The sequence below is a fragment of the Chelonia mydas genome, chromosome 15 (assembly GCF_015237465.2).
Source record: "Chelonia mydas isolate rCheMyd1 chromosome 15, rCheMyd1.pri.v2, whole genome shotgun sequence".
Taxonomy (NCBI): Eukaryota; Metazoa; Chordata; order Testudines; family Cheloniidae; genus Chelonia; species Chelonia mydas.
In genome coordinates this window covers 12869951-12887774 of record NC_057856.1, presented here as the reverse complement: position 1 = coordinate 12887774, position 17824 = coordinate 12869951, and the positions used below count along the sequence as shown (strand labels likewise).

The 17824-nt window shown below is 41.4% G+C and overlaps 1 protein-coding gene across 6 annotated transcripts in view; it reads right to left on the bottom strand.

Moving 5' to 3' along the window:
- Window positions 1-326: 326 nt before the first annotated feature.
- KLHL22 (kelch like family member 22) overlaps window positions 327-17824 on the bottom strand; it is a 32800-nt gene continuing 15302 nt past the window's right edge. For 5 of the 6 annotated variants that reach the window (XM_037878397.2, XM_007063746.4, XM_043529425.1 and 2 more), the window contains 5 exons: window positions 17648-17813; window positions 15586-16304; window positions 12326-12518; window positions 10229-10462; window positions 8304-9404 (listed from right to left, as the gene is read on the bottom strand). In XM_037878397.2, coding sequence (XP_037734325.1) covers window positions 9027-9404; window positions 10229-10462; window positions 12326-12518; window positions 15586-16304; window positions 17648-17813 — 1690 coding nt within the window. In that variant the 3' untranslated portion in view covers window positions 8304-9026. Of the gene's footprint in view, window positions 4618-8303; window positions 9405-10228; window positions 10463-12325; window positions 12519-15585; window positions 16305-17647; window positions 17814-17824 lie in introns of those variants that run through there. The other variant, XM_037878401.2, reaches the window with a different exon arrangement.

Genomic DNA, 17824 nt, shown 5'->3' with positions numbered 1-17824 from the left:
CTCAACCCCAAGCACCATCCTGCTTCCCTGCCTACCCCCTCACAGTTTCCTCCCCCCTTCTCTATTGACTAGAGGTTTCCTCAGGAGACGCTGGCTTCAGGCCTGTTAAGAACAATAGGAAGCCAGGGCTATCTTTGTTGAGGGCAGCCTCACTGCCATCTTGTCGGTGGTTAAAATAGTTTCCCTAGATTTTAGAGCCAGAAGGGGCTACTGTGATAATCTCATCTGATCTGTCTAACACATGGCAAAGAACTTCAAGCAGATCTTAAAATAGCCCATTTTCCTGCCCTTTCCTATTCCCCTTCTCAGCTGAAGCTTTTCAGAAAATAAAAACCCTCCCCGCCACAATATTACCAACCTTCAAAAGCCAAGAGTCAGGCCTCCCCAAACATCAAGACTGACTTAAGTATTTTAAAACAAATTTTGGATTTGTTTATTGGCCTTCAGCTCTTTAAAGCATTCGCATTTGCAATATTTTCTTTAGAAACTTCTTTTTTAAATGAAGGCTGAGAGGCTAACATAGTAACATGACTCCATGAACTGGGGATTTTAGAAAAACACTGAATAGTGCAAGGATCACAAAAAAGTCATATAAGCAGGCAAAACAAGATCTGCTGTGTTCCTCCAAGAGGCAGGCACCCCTTGAAAACAGCTCCTCTTAGCAGCTCCCAACTCAAAGTGCCATTCCTATGAGCCACAGAAACTTTCAACATCAAGGTGGTTCTAACAAAAGATAGGGCAAACCAGCCTGACTCATGACATTCTGCCTGAGGTTTGAATAGGAGCAAGAAGAGATTATTAACCAACCAGTATGTTCCCGCTTCAAGTGCAGCCTTTTCCCTCCACTCCCATAGTCCCAGCATATTGCTAGGTGCACCAGCTCCATGGGATTGGCCGCTTCACATTAGCTAGACAGTTGTGATGGGCATGCTGGCCCAGCACAACCTCCTATTCTGCACAGTGACAGGAAGGCGCTGATACCAAAACAGAAGCCAGCCCTGGAGAATCCCTGACAGGGTCCAAAAATGAGCCATTACAGTTACAGATAAACAAAAATTTAAACAAATGCTGCCAACGCTCACAAGTCTATGCTATTTTGGCTGGGGCTGGAGCCATGCCAGAAGGTTCAGTCCTCTAGTAAATTTCAGCTTTGCCAGAGGGCCAAACACCCCCACTCTAATTAGCTGCCTTCCTCCCTGGCCCACCTCCTAGGGAAGAGCAGCTGTTGCAGAAGGCAGACAGAGCTCTTCCCCCTCCCCTTCAGAAATCAAGAGGATTTTTTGGGTAGGGATGGACCAGCTGACACCATTATTATTTGCATTACTCTAGCACAGAGGTTCTCAAACTTCATTGCACTAAGACCCACTTCCGACAACAAAAATTACTACACAACCTCAGGAGGAGGACTAAGACCTGAGCCTGCCTGAGCCCGCTGCCCCAGGCAGGGGACCCAAGGCCAAAGTCTGAGCCCCACTGCCCCTAGTGTAGGAGGGCCAAAACCGAGGGGCTTCAGCCCCAGGCAGGGGGTCTGTAGTCCCGCCACCCAGGGCTGAAGCTCTTGGGCTTCAACCCCGGCCCGAAGTGGTGGGGCTCACGCTTCAGCCCCAGCAAGTATAATGCCAGCCTTGGTGACCCCATTAAAACGGGGTCACGACCCATAGTTCGAGCAGCAGTTCTCAAACATCTAGAGGCAAGGAGAAAAGGAAGTCTGGCAACTGAGGACCTTGCTTACTCCTCTCCTGTGAAAAATGGGTTGGCCCTTGTGTTCCTCCCTATAATCAACATCCTCAGAGCTGGGAAGAGGAGAGGGGAGTGAAGAACACCTGGAGCTGAAACAAAGGTGGGACTGGACGAACAGGCAGACATGGGGACCACAATTAGAATTTTGGGGAGACGCTGGAAACTCTGTACCAGCAGCTAGATAGAGCTCCTGCAGCAGGAGCCAAAATTACCCTACTCAAATTCAGGAGAGTTGGAAACACTAATCAACACACACACACACACACACACACACACACACGAGAAGGAGTTAAAAAAACCCAAAAGAGACCAAAAACACAATGTAATTCTTTTAAATCTGAAACATTTAAAATGAACAAAGAGACTTGGGACAATAATTTTGTAGTTCCTACATTGGACCCTTTCTGCAGGACTCACTCCAACGTTAGTATCTTCTTTCTCTCTAAACCCTGCTCCTAAGAACTGCGTTGCAACATCTGGCAATTTCACCAAGTGTTTATATCCTACATTGACAAATGGTGCAAAATCTAAAAAGTCTGGGATGGGAAATGGGGTTTAAGTTTTAGACCCTTAACATTGTCCACATGGTTTAATATGGAAGATTTAAATCAGGCCCTATTTTAAAAAATATTGTCCAAGAAACGCACTTACAAGGAATGGCCAGATTGTGATATCAAGGTCACAGGTAAAATCGGAGATTTTATTGCAAATTAGACAGAATGTTTCTAGGTATCTAAGGTACAACTGTGAACTTGTAATTGTCCAGGAGGAATTCAAAGCTTACTATTCATACATATAGAATTGCCAGTTTTGGGGATCATATGTGAAATTCAAAACCTTATTTCAAATATAGAATCACACAACACCTTTAATATGAAATCTTCCCAAAGTACACCACTAACTTTGTGTATTGGTAACACTTCACCAACCACAGAAATACAACCATATCTAGGATAGAAAACAACAGCTGTTTAATGGCATACAGCAGTACTAACAGAAATGATTAGGCCTGGAAGTGAAAAATGCCATTTTGAAGCTGCCTATACATGCAAAAACATTTCCTACATTTCTAAAAAAAGTTACCTATGTGTCATGCTTCAACTCCTAATGGTTTAAGAGTTCACATTTGTCTATTCAGAATCTTTGTTTCATTCATGTACGGATAGTTTAGGTTGGACTGAGAAGCTCATAAAATTGCCTTACACCATTTGAAGATGGGTTTAGTCCTCTCAGTGTGATACAGCTGAAATGGAGATTAGGGGGGAGGGATAGTTCAGTGGTTTGAGCATTGGCCTGCTAAACCCAGGGTTGTGAGCTCAATCCTTGAGGGGGCCATTTAGGGATCTGGGGCAAAAACTGGGGATTGGTCCCGCTTTGAGCAGTGGGTTGGACTAGATGACCTCCTGAGGTCCCTTCCAACCCTGATATTCTATGATTAAACACTATCACATGCTAAATATAATAATTTGTGTAGCTATAAATACTGCTACTATATCAATACTTTTGAGACTTTGGGATGAAAAAATTACTGAAAGCTGTTTTACAAACATTAATAAATTAAGCTTCATCACTGTAAGGTAGGCAAGTATTAGTAGCTCCATTTAAACAAATGGAGAAAACAACATAGAGAATTTAAGTGACTTGTCCAAGGCCACAACAATTTAGCGGTATAGCCTGGAACAGAAAAGACAGCAGTGAAGAGTTCCTATTAAAATTTTACTGGATGTTTTTCCCTTTGTTACAGTTTGATTTACTAGAAAGTAAATTTAGCAAGCCAGTTATACAGAAACTGCTCCCGCTTTCTTTGGATACCACCAGGTTAAAAGAGGAACTGAAGCAAAGCTGTCAACAGTAAACAGTAAATTTTATTATAACAATTTTTGGTCTAGGTAGTAACATCTTTACTTCGTACAAATGCTGAATGGCTGGGACAGGAACTATGCTGCAATTTTAATACTGCATATAGCTGAGCTAACTTCTAACTTGCTTCTTTGGAGGAGTTCCAGAGAACACAACTTCCCATACAAAGGAGGATTTAAAAATCTAACAGATTTTTAAAGCAATTATGTTCATCTGGTCTGACCTCCTGCATAAACACAGGCCATTGGACTTCCCTTTAAAATAACTCCTGCTTCAAGTCCAATAGCTGTGGCTAAACTAGAGCATATCTTTTTATAAAAGATCCAATCTGGATTTAAACAGAGATAGAGAGGGGATGACTTGTCCAAGATCAGCTACTAGAGCTGGGAGTTAAATCTATGCACTATTATAGCCCTACCACTGCTTGTTGTCTAGGCCTGTCAGCAGGGAGTGAGATGAAATTTACCATTTTGGCAGCAAACACTCAAAACACTTTGGTTTAAAGGAGAGTGATTGGTTTTAGTTTTTGTTTTTTTAAAACTTTTAAAGTTTTGGTTTTCAGAGACTGAAAAGGGATATTTCAATTTTAAAAGTTGGATTTTGGGGGGGTAAGAAGGGGGAAACAGTTCTTCTGAAACAAACACAGAAGCAGCAACAACCACTTCTCTTCCAAGTATGAGCTTCTAAAATAGTTCTGTAAACAAATCCACTAACTGCAAATCCAGCCGAAATGCAAACTGTAGGGCCATAGGTTGTGTTAAATAACTAGGACTTCAATGAAAGTACCATATAACATTTATGTTACCTACTTTAACATAACAGAAAATATTATTGTTGGGCTTTAGCAGCCTGATCGGCATGACAATACTTACAGTAAATGCATCCATAGGCTCCAGGCTCAGCATCTCCTTGATTTCAAAATCATCTTTTAAAAACCATCAAGTCTCTGTCTTATAGGAACGCGAACAACAGGATGATTAAATCAGCAGCAAAGAAGTTATAAAGGCAGTTCAGCTTCTGTAACAAAGATCCAAACTATTCTCCATCCTTTCCTCAATCTTTCAAAGAAAAACTCTACTCTCACCAAGTCACCTCTTCGCTTTCCTGGATCCTACCATTAGCTCCCTCTTATTGCACCAAATGAGCTTGCCATCACCTTCAAGCCCAAATATAATCTTGACTCTGCCCACATCTGTGCTCTTCCTTCCTTCCTACACTCACCTTACTGCTGCCTGTGCATCTTTAGTCCATTCTGCGATTGGTGCCTTCCGTCATGCTACTTCCCACATCTGAACCAGCCTTCCCTTTCCCCCCCTCCACCAAGTACCCTCTTCTGCTTCCTTCAAATTCCTCTTGTAGGAATCCTCCCTCACACATCTGCCTACTCTAGAATTACCCTTCACTTCTCCCTGTGCAAGATCCTTTGCAGCCAATTGGAGGAGCCCATGCTTTTCCACATTGTGGGATTGGGCCCATACATTTCCTAGGATTTGAAAGGTACAGAGAAGAGTCTTCTGTGATGGATCATAAGTACTTGAACAACCACTTCCAATTCTGTATTTCCAACATGCTGCAGAGATAGGCATAAGCAAAGCTCTGTTCTTAGCTCATGTAGCTTGTGACATGACTCTCTGCTCTAGCTGCTATTACGATTACTGTGGCAATGATGGATTTCCTGATATTTTGAGACATCCTTAAAAATACGCGGAAAATGACACTGGGATTCCAAATGGAAGTTCTATCTACGGAACTTCATTACTGGGCCAGATACAAATAGACAACCAATGAAGTAACCCAATTATTATTCTACTAAGCCTTGTAACGTACCAGTGAGACGAGCTTTTGTGTTTTTAATCACTTGATGCTGATAGAAGTATTGCATTATACTTTTATTAGTCAGAACCATTTTTATAAATTTCCCCATTTCTGGATATTTCTTGTGCTACACCACTGTCCAACAGAACTCATTATAATTATGAATGCACCTCCTTATTGTTCCAAGATACAAGGCTGGCATATTCAGGAAATCAGAGGAATCAAATTTAATCACTGACAATAGGATCAAACTAAACAACAGAATCCTTACTAGTGCATGCCTTCCCATAGGAAGAGGCAAGGGCTTTTAAAGGCAGGGTTCCTATGCAGTTCCTGGGACACTGTTCTTGATAAGAAACAGCAATAATGACTGAGAATATCAATCTGTCCTCTCCTGCAGTTTTTTTGTGAAAGATGCATTATTTCCAGTAAACCAAAGCTACAAAGGACTTTCCATGTTCTCTATTAGATAGCCCTCTGACTTTGAAACTGAGATTTCATTATGAACACATTCATTTGGAAAGATGCACTTATCACAAAGTAAACCACTGCTGAATGACTAGCTTGGGTGAAAGGACACTAAACTTCTGTTACCTACTAACACAAAACACACACAGATAAGATGGGTCACACAGTATTACTTTGGATCAGACACACTATGCACAGCTAAAAAAGGAATCATCATGGACACTGACAAGCATGTTGTCAATCCTCAACATTAAAGAAATAATACCATCACAATATCTAATATAAAGAAAAGGAGTACTTTTGGCACCTTAGAGACTAACCAATTTATTTGAGCATAAGCTTTTGTGAGCTACAGCTCACTTCATCGGATGCATCCGATGAAGTGAGCTGTAGCTCACGAAAGTTTATGCTCAAATAAATTGGTTAGTCTCTAAGGTGCCACAAGTACTCCTTTTCTTTTTGCGAATACAGACTAACACGGCTGTTACTCTGAAAAATATCTAATATGTTTACTTATGCACCTGAAAGCTTAAGTCACCTGGCAACATCTAAAATCAGAACTTTTTACCAGCTGCTTCTTTAGCTCAGCTGAGGAACATTCATTTGGAACCTAGTATATTATTGTCTCACCTTGACCTCTTCTGTGAAATCCAAGAATTAGCCTGAAGACCTGCTTATTTGCAAATTGTATGCATTGCCCTCTACTGGTACATACAGGTAAAGAAAACATGCCTCCACAAGCCTCACAAAGAATCATTAACCCCTTTCTATCACAAAAGAAGACAATAATATCACTTAAAAATACATATATAATTAGGATGCCACTGGTAATAATGCTTCTCCATTGAACAGAGAGTTTTTCAAAACTTATCACCTTACTTTACATTAGGTCTGAACTTTAAGAGTAGAATTCTGTAAGAAGATACTGTAGCAAACCAGTTAAAATACAGCACTTATTGGTGCACAGCAGGCAAAACAACAAACAAAAGATCCACATTTAACTTAGTCCCCTCATTTATTCAAAGCAGCTTTCTAGACACAGAATAAAGAGCCATTAATCTTCAGTATTGAAGTTTGTCTATATTTTAAGAGTATGTGTAGGTGTTAGGTTCATTATCTCCTGAAAGGGCCTTTTCTGAAGGGGCTCATCTGTATGGTTTTTCCTGGGTCTTCCTGCATAGCCCGCTTGCTTCATGTACTTAGCTGTATAGAGCACCCATTTCAGGTTGCAGACAGGGCCACTGACCTGGCTTAGGTCCAGGAGATCAAGGACTCTCAGTTTAAAATGAGTAGAGCTGAAAATTCTGCTCTGACCCAGAAAGTTGATTAGTGTATTGAAAGAACTGCATGGGGGCCTCCTTAATCTTTTCTAGAAATCCTGTTTACCGACGTGGAATCTTCTGGAACTATTTTACAAGTCATCTGTTTCCTTTACAAAGATTCCCTACTGTAAGTTAATTTCCACTGGCTTCCTCCAGTTCTTTATAGTGCCAGTTCCAGGTTCAATCTCCAAAGCCTCTATGTGATGGCATACTTGACTAAGATCACATCATTCCAATTGTCTCTTTGATTCTGTCCCTTCCCCTCCTTCCACTTTAACTAGGGTATTATTTTAACACCTGTTTCCTAATGAACTGATAGAATTGGTTACCCTGTTCCTATTTGAAAGCAGGGATTACAAAGTTTTTGGATGTCATAAAACACTGGTTTCTATGGCAGCTGCTAAAATTATTAATTTAGCATCAAGAAAGCTGTTAAAATCAGAAGTAAATGATTTTACAAACTGCCAATTAATAAAAGGAATGCTCTGTTATACGTGTTTCTTGCTCTGGTGGTCTACCATTGCTTTCCTGGCACTAATCTAGCAAGTCCGGATCCTTGGACCAGGGTCATTTTTAATCCATTTAGGGTATGTCTATACTGCCCACGTTACAGTGCAGCCACGGCAGCACTGTGACGTGGGCAGTGTAATCATGCTTTATCGCCGGTGGAGAGCTCTCCCAGATAAAAAATAACTGCCCTGAATGAGAGGTGATAGCTTTATCACTGGGAGCTGCGTAAAGCGCTGTCTATACTGGCGCTTTTCAGTGTTAAAACTTTTGTTGCTCGGGGGGCGGGGGGGGGGTGTTTTTTCACACCCCTGAACGACTAAAGCTTTAGCACCGAAAGTGGCAGTGTAGACACAACCGATGTTACCCTTGATTGAGGTTTTTTTCCTTCTTCCCCTTATGCCATTGCAAAACAATCTCATCTCTTTTTCACTTTCTAAGCATATAAGTGAAGATAAAACAACAACATAACTGGGCCAAATTAGTTACTGGTGTAACTTCACTGACCATAATGAAGCAATGAATTTGGCCCCCCAAGTTTTAGATTGCCACATTCTGGTGGGGGAAAAAAAACAATAACCAAAAAAAAAATAATAATAAAAAGTTCCCACAAGGATTTATTATTTCATTTGTGAACAAATGGTATCTGTAAAAGTTCATCTGATTAAAGAGATTACCATAACCAGTACAAAGATCATTCTTCTAGAAGTCTTCCACCTTGTTGACAAAGCCTGCAGTATAGTAATTCAGAAGTGGGAGTCAGATCACAGTTTCTAAGCCTTTTATGAGGATGGCTGCATGCCCAGATGGGAGGAGGGTTTGAACCAACGTTCTTGCTGCGGTCACTGCTACAGCACTCACTCTCACTGCGTGACCTATACAGCGGACTGACAACTGACACGGGCAGACACTTGGTTGTATCTTCCTGGCCATTAGATTTGATGCTGACAGGGTCATTACAGAGGAACAAGGAAGTGATTTCATGCTGAAAGTTTGAAGCAAAGGAGCTAGCCAAGCTAGGTCTTTTGTGCTTCTTCTGTCCATACTGTGGCTTGAAAAGAGGCCCCTTCAAAAGGACAAAAACCTCTGCCTTTTTATTGAGGAAAAAAAAAAAAGAAAGTTCTTTGGTTGCTTTCACACTGCTGCTTTGTGACAAATAGAGAGAATGCAGAAGGCCTTTTGTAAAGAACGTTTAAGTTTCCAAATGTTTAAATATTGATTCAACATATGTTATACCAAAGACATTAAAAAGTTTCTAAACAATTTCCCAAGCCTTAATTTTCTTCCCTCCCTGAAAAAAAAATCCTCGGGTCCTTAATCTTCACTTGAATTGTCAAATTCCTCCCAGTCTGACACACTCATAACCTCAGAGGCAAAGTCTGGGTGATGCTGTAGTCGCTCTGGGTTCCATTCTGGAGTCCACCTCTCTGTGTCCATTAGAATAGCCCTAGGCAGAGTGAGGACACAGGCAGCCAGCCCAGAAATATCATCCTCCAACTGGGGACCTTCCTCCCAGCAGTCTCTCTCAGCTTCATAAATATGGACATAGTCCATCCGGATCCCTCGATTGTGGGATCTGCCCCCCAAGACATAGATTCTATTGGCTAAGACAGCAATACCTGGCTCTCCATGCCCTGCAGGTAGAGGGCATACATTTGTCCACTGATCAGTGCTTGTGCTATAGCAGGCAACCTGAAAGAATATAAAGAAATAAAAGATGCAAGGTAACTTATTCCTTTAAAAAACATTTAAAATGTCTACATGTAATGGGTGTCTGCCATAGTGTACAATATTAGTATTACATAATGGGTATTATGTGTAAATCTCAAAGATAAATCCCAACATTGCTAACTTTTTCACTGCTGATTCATTTTAGTAGAAATATCTAACAAACGTGTTTCTCACAATTCTATGCCACTACAAATGCTAAAACTCAATTGCTCCCAATCGAGTGCCAACACCTTCCTCAAGACACTGTCTAGTTATGCATTGCGAATACCAAAGCACTTGACATATCAAAAAAATGAAAGTGTGGGGATAGTTTAAAATAAATTGAATTAAAATCAAAACTATTGGATGATAATTGACTTAATTTCATATTATTCATTTAAAAATACAACAACTTTTTTAGTTTTAATGAAGCTGCTGCAGAGTTTCTAGTCTGCCACACCAGAGTGCTACAGAATTTAGATTTGCCTTGCTGGAAAATACCCAGATGCTATCACCAAGGCACCGCCCAGTTGGATGTTCACCACCCACCACTGATTTTTTCTAAATTACAAGAAGCCAAAAGGATTAAGAGTTTTAATGTTGGTGAAGTCAGAGAGAATGCATGCAGGGGTGGGAGGAGTAAGTAAAGCACTGCAATGTTTGTCAGTTAGATGGAGGAGAGGCAGTCCAATAGTTAGTGTGTGGCTGGTAGTTGTGTGTTTATGCTCAATGGGAGGAAGGTATGACGACACAATGTGAGTGTCATGTGTCCGGGCAGGAAAGAAATAGCCATGACATCTTCTCACCTGGTGAACATCTCTCCTATAGCCAGAGTCATTGTTGCTACCTCCAATCACGTACAGCTTTCCCAGAAGTGCAGCCATCCCATGCCAGGCACGTCTGACTGGACCATCAGCTAAGCTGTCCCAGCGGTCAGCCCCTGGATCATAACAGTGTAGTTCCTTCAAATAATCATCTCCTCTCCTCCCACATGTAATATACATCTTTCCATCCAGTGCTGCTCCAGCATGTGCATACACCTACACCATCACAAAAAAAAAGGCACAGAGGGGAATGACAGTTTTCATTTTTTGTGTTTCCTCCAGCGTCAAGCACAGTAAGTAAATATGGAATATATATCTCCTGGCAATACATGACATCAGAGATGGTGTCTTCCTCTGATTACTTAGATGGCAACATTTGGAAGAATTCTGTGTATGCTGTTATTCTGTAGGTGTGAGGATTAGTCCTTGAACTGAAATTAAGTAGAATTTCTCTGACTCCTCCACAACTGCAGTGCCTTCATGTTTCTTATTGCTCCTAATTAGCACCTCTTCAATACCAGTGCTTTCCTCCCTTGCCTTTTTTGAAGCCCTGTGTAGAAATTAAGTCTTACAGAAGTTTTAGCAAGTTTATCAGAAAGGCAGAATAGCCTAGTGGATAGAACTTGAGCAAGTCATAAGACCTGGGTTCTATCCCCAGCACTGATTTGTTATTACTGACCTCAGGCAAGTCATTTCACCTGTCCGTGCCTCCATTCCCCACCTGTAAAATGGGAATAATACTTTCGTGTTTGTAAAGCGACTTGAGGTTTTCAGATAAGAAGCATTGTGAAGTGGTTTTATTTTGTATTGTTAACCTGCTGCAAAACTTGTTATAGTAGGATTCAGCATAATTTCTTGAAAAGGTGAATTAGAATTTTACTTCTCTTTCCTAGCCAAAATTGTCATCAAGAACTTTTGCATGCAGTTTTTAATTACGTCCTCCTTGTTTTGTGACAGTCTCTTAGAGACCTAAAAACAACACTTCTTGGCTGGTTAAGTAGAAAACTTAGAAGGATAAATACTATGTAAGTGGCTGTTCAGTGACTTATCTCAAAAGAGCGCAGTGCTCTCAATTTAGTTCACCAAGAGCTGATGGTCACATCACATAAACCTCCACCACCAGCACCCTTGTTTGATGGTCATATCACATAAACCTCCACCACTGGCACTTTTGCGTGCAGTCTCACAACAGTGGCCAAGGACTGAATGGGCCATAGAGACTGACTTACCCTATCACCCTAGAGGTGGTCCCTTCAGATCAGGGCTGAGACGGGGGAAGCTTGCACTACTGCTGCCCATGCTGTATCCATTCTGGGAATAAACAGAGGCCTTCATTCTCCAAGGCTATGAAGCAGGCACCTTTCACCAGCATGAAATTAAATTTTAATTTTTTTAAAAAACAATAATAAAGTTAACATTTACGGGGGGAAAACTAGTAAGAAAAGAGGAAGACAAGTATCTAATTTCAATGGGAGGTCATACGAACATTGTCCCTGGTACTCATACACTTAGGGATTTTTTCCCTCTCTGCCCATACCAGTTTTGGGCTTGATCCTGAGACATACTGAGCACCTGCAACTCTGACTAAAGCTGATGGGACTTGCAGGTGCTCAGTACCTCTCCGGATCAGACCCTACATTATTTAGGAACTACTTTTCTTTGGAAAGTATAATACAAACTTCCAACTTCTATGGAGCTGCCACTTGAGAACATACCTCTCAACCATTCTCACAAAGAGGTATACTGGCTTAATATTACATCCAAACTAACCTCTGTCATGCACATAGGATGTTTACCTTGATTGTGTGCAAATGCAAAATTAATTTCTCAATATGACTTAATTTTTAAGGCCTAACATTTTGATTCAGTTAGAGAGAACATACACAAAGAAACAGATCCAGTGATATTTTAAGCATCCGTCTTACTATTTTTTGTCCCATACACAGAGGCCACTGACAGCCACCAGAATTTTTGCAGATTGAGAGGTATGCTTGAGAAAAGTAGCAAAAAGCATTTAGGAAAGATGAAGGCAAATATTAAGGGAGCTGATTAGCATTTGCTGGCATGTGCATTCCTTACCTCCTTCCTCAGCGGTGCCATGTATTCCCACGTGTTGGTTTTTGGATCATACCTCTCTACTTCCCTTAGGTCTTCATGATAATCTCGCCCTGCGACAGCATATATATATTTGTCCACAACACAGACACAGAGGTCAGCATGCTCTTGCTGCAGGGACTGGATCTGGAACCATTTGTTGTGTCGTGGGTCATACCTTGCAAGGGAATATGATCAAACTGGGTTACCAACACAAATCTACCACAGGGTACTGAGACGTGGACACTATCATTGCTGGAACATGGGTCAGCACCACATACATAGATTGAGACCAATGCATTCTCTTTGGCCCAAATTCAGCTTCGCTGTAAGGAGGTGCAATTCACTAGAGTGAAATTTGGCCATTCATATCAAAATATATTTATCAGCTAAGTTTTTATTGTATTTTGAAGGAGAATGCATAAGCAAATATTATCATGTTGTACACATCTACTGTTTCCAGTATCCTTTGCACCACCGCCAGTCTACATACCATCAACCTTGTTAGTTTGCAATCATTCCACAATGTAAAAATTGGCTAAAAATAGCACAAAGCTTGTACCTGGGAATTTGAGAGGCCAGGAAGGACATGAAAATTTGGAGCTTCTTTGATTTGTTCAGATATCTGCTGGTAAGAGAGTACTGTGACACTCTGCAGCCTATATTCTTCACAGTGGTATGAATATAATGTAATTATGACATTATGATGCACTTTGTACAGAATGTGTCATGTGAGGTCTCATTGGAAAAGTTATGATTTGCTGAATAGGATTATCCTATTTGTATGCATGTATCATTTTTGTATATCTGGAGTTATGAATATTGACTATGTATCTGTACTTCAAGTGTGGTTACACCTGGTTGACACCCACTAGGCAAGATGCTTCCAGTCTAGACAGTATCAGAGGGGCCGTTTTAGTCTGGATCTGTAAAAGCGGCAAAGAGTCCTGTGGCACCTTATAGACTAACAGACGTTTTGGAGCGTAAGCTTTTGTGGGTGAATATCCACTTCGTCTGACAAAGAACTGGGTATTCACCCACGAAAGCTTATGCTCCAATACGTCTGTTAGTCTGTAAGGTGCCACAGGACTCTTTGGCAGTCTAGACAGCTGATTGTGAAGGGCCTATTCAAGGTAATGGGCCATTAAGAAAAACAATAGGCTTTGGGAGAAGCTTATCCCCCACCAGGTGAGCCTTCCTGAGAATGCTGCAGACAGCCTACAGATAAGGGCTGCTATGACTCAGCAAGGCATGCAAGGGCATATGACCAGACCATGCGATAATGAACTCCGTTTTGGTACCTGTATTTTTCCACAAACTGGGCTGCGAACTTAGCTTGGAACAAAGAATTCCTACCATATGGAAAGGCTATAAAAAGATGGGGAGGGACATCACTTCTGGGCCTCACTCTCCACACAAGAGCACACCTGACGAACAAAGACTGAACTGTGAGAGGTACTGGTCCCAGGTTAAAGGGATTTCTAGCCTGTGTTTGGCAACTTGGTGGACTACTTGTATCGTCAGTGAGGGTGAGATATTGCTGATTCAAATCCTATCTAGTATATTAGGCTTAGTTTGTGTTTTTGTTTAATTTCCTAGGTAACCAGCTTTAATCAGTTTGTTATCACTTAAAATCTCTCTTTCTGTAGTTAATAAACGTGTTTTAAGTTTTATCATAACCACTGGGTTTCTGAGTGAAGTGTTTGGGAAAAATCTCAGCTTGGTTATAACCCAGGCTTGTTGCATATCTTCCTCACAGCAAGGGTGGAGTGAATGCTATTAATGAGCTTGCACTATACAGATCCCTGTGCAGTGCAAGACAGTATAATTCTGGGTTTATACTCCAGTAGAGGTGCAAGGCTGGGGAGCTGGGAAATTGGCTGGTGCTTATATATTAAATTCTTGAGTAGCTTAGGTAAAGCACTCAGGTAACTCAGTTGGGTGTGTGGCATCACCTGCTGTTGTGTTGGGTGATAACAGTCCCCGGAGAGGCTGGCTGAGTATCACCAGAGCAATGTGAGAAAGGCCAACCTAGCTGAATTGTTAGGGGGCACAGTGGTTCCAAACGGCACCCCAAGGGGTGACAACCCATCACAGGTACTTCAACCTTTTCAACTTTAGTTTTCACCCCCTAAATATCAATTCCAGATAAAATACTGAAATCTTAATTACAGGAGCAGCCTGAATGCAATGGCAGGAACTTAAATTCATCTTACACGTGACAAACACGAGAACTGGACTAAAACCTATAAAAATCACTAGTTTGCAGACAAAAGGATGTTGTCAGACATAGGACTTGTAATACACCTGTTTAGCCACATAATGGGCATTAAAATCTAGAAAGAACGCCTGATCTCAGTGGAACTTAAAAAAAAACCCCAAAACTGTTACCAGGCTCAACTGTAATTTTCTAACTTACATTTTAAGACTTTTTTTTAAGTTATTTAGTTGTGCTTCAATCTTGGAAGTAGCAGGATGCTCTTTAATGGCATTATACACACCAATTCAAAATAATCAACTGATGTTACAATTGTGTTTAAAGTGTTTCACAGCTGTGCTCCTTAAATCACCTGCCTTTTATATCAGATTCACATACACTACAACTTTGAATTTTTGATCATCCTAATTCATTGCTGCAGACCATCATTCTGACATTTCCCCTCTGTCTAAGAAGGGATGAAGAGTTATCTCTTCAGAAACAGTTAACAAGCTTCCATTCCTGCCCTATTCAGGCAAACACACAAGACTTCACGCTTACATACAGTAGCACGGCTGACTTCAAAGCGCTCTATAAACATTAACCTAATAAAGCCTCACAACGACCCTACAGGGTGGTAAATATTATCCCCATTTTACAGATGAGAGAAATTAAGAAAATCAATCGAGGTAACAGAGGAAGTTTGTGTCAGAGCCAAGATCAGCACACAGGAATTCCTGGCTCCCAGTCCCGTGCTCAGAACTCAAGAATAATTTTACCACAACTCAACAGAGCTGTTGTGTAACGTTGCTACATTTGCTTTCCCCCTTGTGGTTGATTAGCAAATGAAGCATGCACATACAGAAAGCTTCCTCCTTTACAATCAGGTTGGTTTTCCTTAGTCCTTGCAGTTTCTTTCAATGAGATCTCAGTACAATTCCCAACTTTTCTGGCCAGCTATCATGTGCACTGTGAAAGTGACTGCCCGACTCAGGGAATGGTAATTGGCTGGTAAAAAATAATGATGGCAGAAGTAGTCTCCTCTTACCTCCAACACCTGGACTCTGCTCGAAAACCTCGTACGTTGTTATCTCCCCCAATCAAGTATACAAAGTTGTTGAAAACAGCGATTCCTTGGTTGGACATTCTGGGGGCTAATGCAGCAGTAAAGTGCCTCCACTCTCCCAATATGGGGTTCAAGAACTTGGCTTGGTCACTGAGGGCTGTGGATGGAGTGGAGTGCATCCCTCCAAAGCCCACTACACAGTGGAACTCTGACCTCACCTGTGTCTGTGAGGTTTGAAGCATGGGCTGAAGACATTCATTCTTGTGGTACATTAGTGCATCGGCTACAGTCTCTCTTAATGGACATGGGCTTAATTTGTCATGGAGCCTTTGCAGGATCTGGAGCTCCATCAGGGGGAAGCGGACTGTTTCCAGTAGCTTAGGAGGCTCCATCAGTGAGACCTGATCTGTCTCTACCTGTTCTAGGGTGTAATGATACAGAAGCACCCCTTCATAAACCTCATTCTCACAGTTGACCTCCAAGAGGTTGCTGCTCAGTAGAGAGTAGACCTTCTCCAGGGGTAGCTGGCGGTATATCTCTGTCTTTGAGAAAGCTACAAAGTTTTTGAGAATGTAGGAGTCCAGCTGCTCGCTCAACTGATTCAAGTCAAAGAGGTCAGCTAATTTGTATACATCCAGGATGTTCTCCTCATCCACCCAGGACATGAGAAAATCACAACAGAACTTAATGACTTCTGGAATCTACAAGAGACAAAGCAGATTGTTTGTTTATTTCAGTAAAAAAAATTCTTGTCTTACACTGGAGAGACCAGATTTATAGGAGTATGGAAGACCCAAGCTGAGGAAGTTGTAATAAATTGCAGGGAACACCTGTCACCAAGAAGGCTGACAGTGGTCTCTGGCTGTTATCAGTACTGCGTGGAAATAAAAACTGATAGATTAATGGAGTACTGTTGACCATGGCTTTCACCAAAGATGACGTGAATATGATCCAATGTGAGTTTGTAGATGAACAGAATATAGTTCTTCTGTTTCCAGACAGATTAACCAGTGTGCGAAAGGCAGACGCACAAAAAGGCACAACAGGATAGTAAATTGGGCTGTATCATTCAAATGTAGAGGAAACCTTTTGCAAGGAAAGCTAATGTATTTTATGTACTTTACTGAGTACAATATGACACTGCTTCTGGACACCAGGAGATAGCAGGAAAGTTCTTTGCTATACATGACAAACTTCTGTTGACTCCACAAAGGTTAATAGAGTAAATATCTAGTGAGTATGTAATCTAATATCACAGCATGTACAGTGTAGGAAATAAAAGAAGCAAAAACTGTCTTCATGGCAAAACAAGAGCCACTGTAGTTGTATCAACTGGGATCGTAGTTCCACCCATAGTGGGTCTGTGAATCAGCCTTTATACTGTAGAGGAGAGCCTGAGAGGCTGCAGCACCAAAACAGTTTCAGAAGAAGGAAGTTAGGTCCTTTAATGTAGATCATAATGTAGGAACTCTTAACAGAATCTCCCCTCAGGCGTCACTAAGCAGGAAAGGGGTTACTGAGCACATCGGGGAAGTCAACCACTATAAAAGAGTCACACTCTGGATAAAATGATGAAAAATTATAAATAAAAACATAAAACTACTTATATAAACAACATATCCATCCATCCAAACCCAGTTTATACACATCTTTAGCTACTTACAAAGCCCTGGTCTACACTACTTATGTTGGTATAACTACGTCACTCAGGAGTATGGAAAATCCACATGCCTGAGCAACATGCCTAACCCCCAGTGTAGACGGTGCTATGTCAACAGGAGGGCAGGTGGAGTAGCCCTTTCACTAAGTGCTGCAGCTGCACCACTGCAAGTGTAGACAAGCCCTTACTCCACAGTTTAGAGCATTCAGAAAAAAGTTCTAGTCAAATCCATATATGTAGACAGAAAAGCCCCTGCCCCTTTACTCCTCCTCTATTGTGTTTGTTCACCTCTTCAACGTCTCCCATTTATTCTCCAGAGTGTCCCCATTCCTTATTTGTCCCATTCTTCCCTGTGTCTTCTCGCTCCATCTCCGAATCCCTCACCTGAAGTTGGCAGGCGGCAGTTAGCGTTTCTTGCACGTTGTTCAGGCTGAGTTCCAGTTCAGAGGTGTATATGAAGTTCAGGATTTTACACATAGCATTGTAGGAGACTCCATGAATACGAATCTCTTCCTGTTCCATCTCTCTTAGACCACCAGCAAACATTCCTCTGCAGAAAGA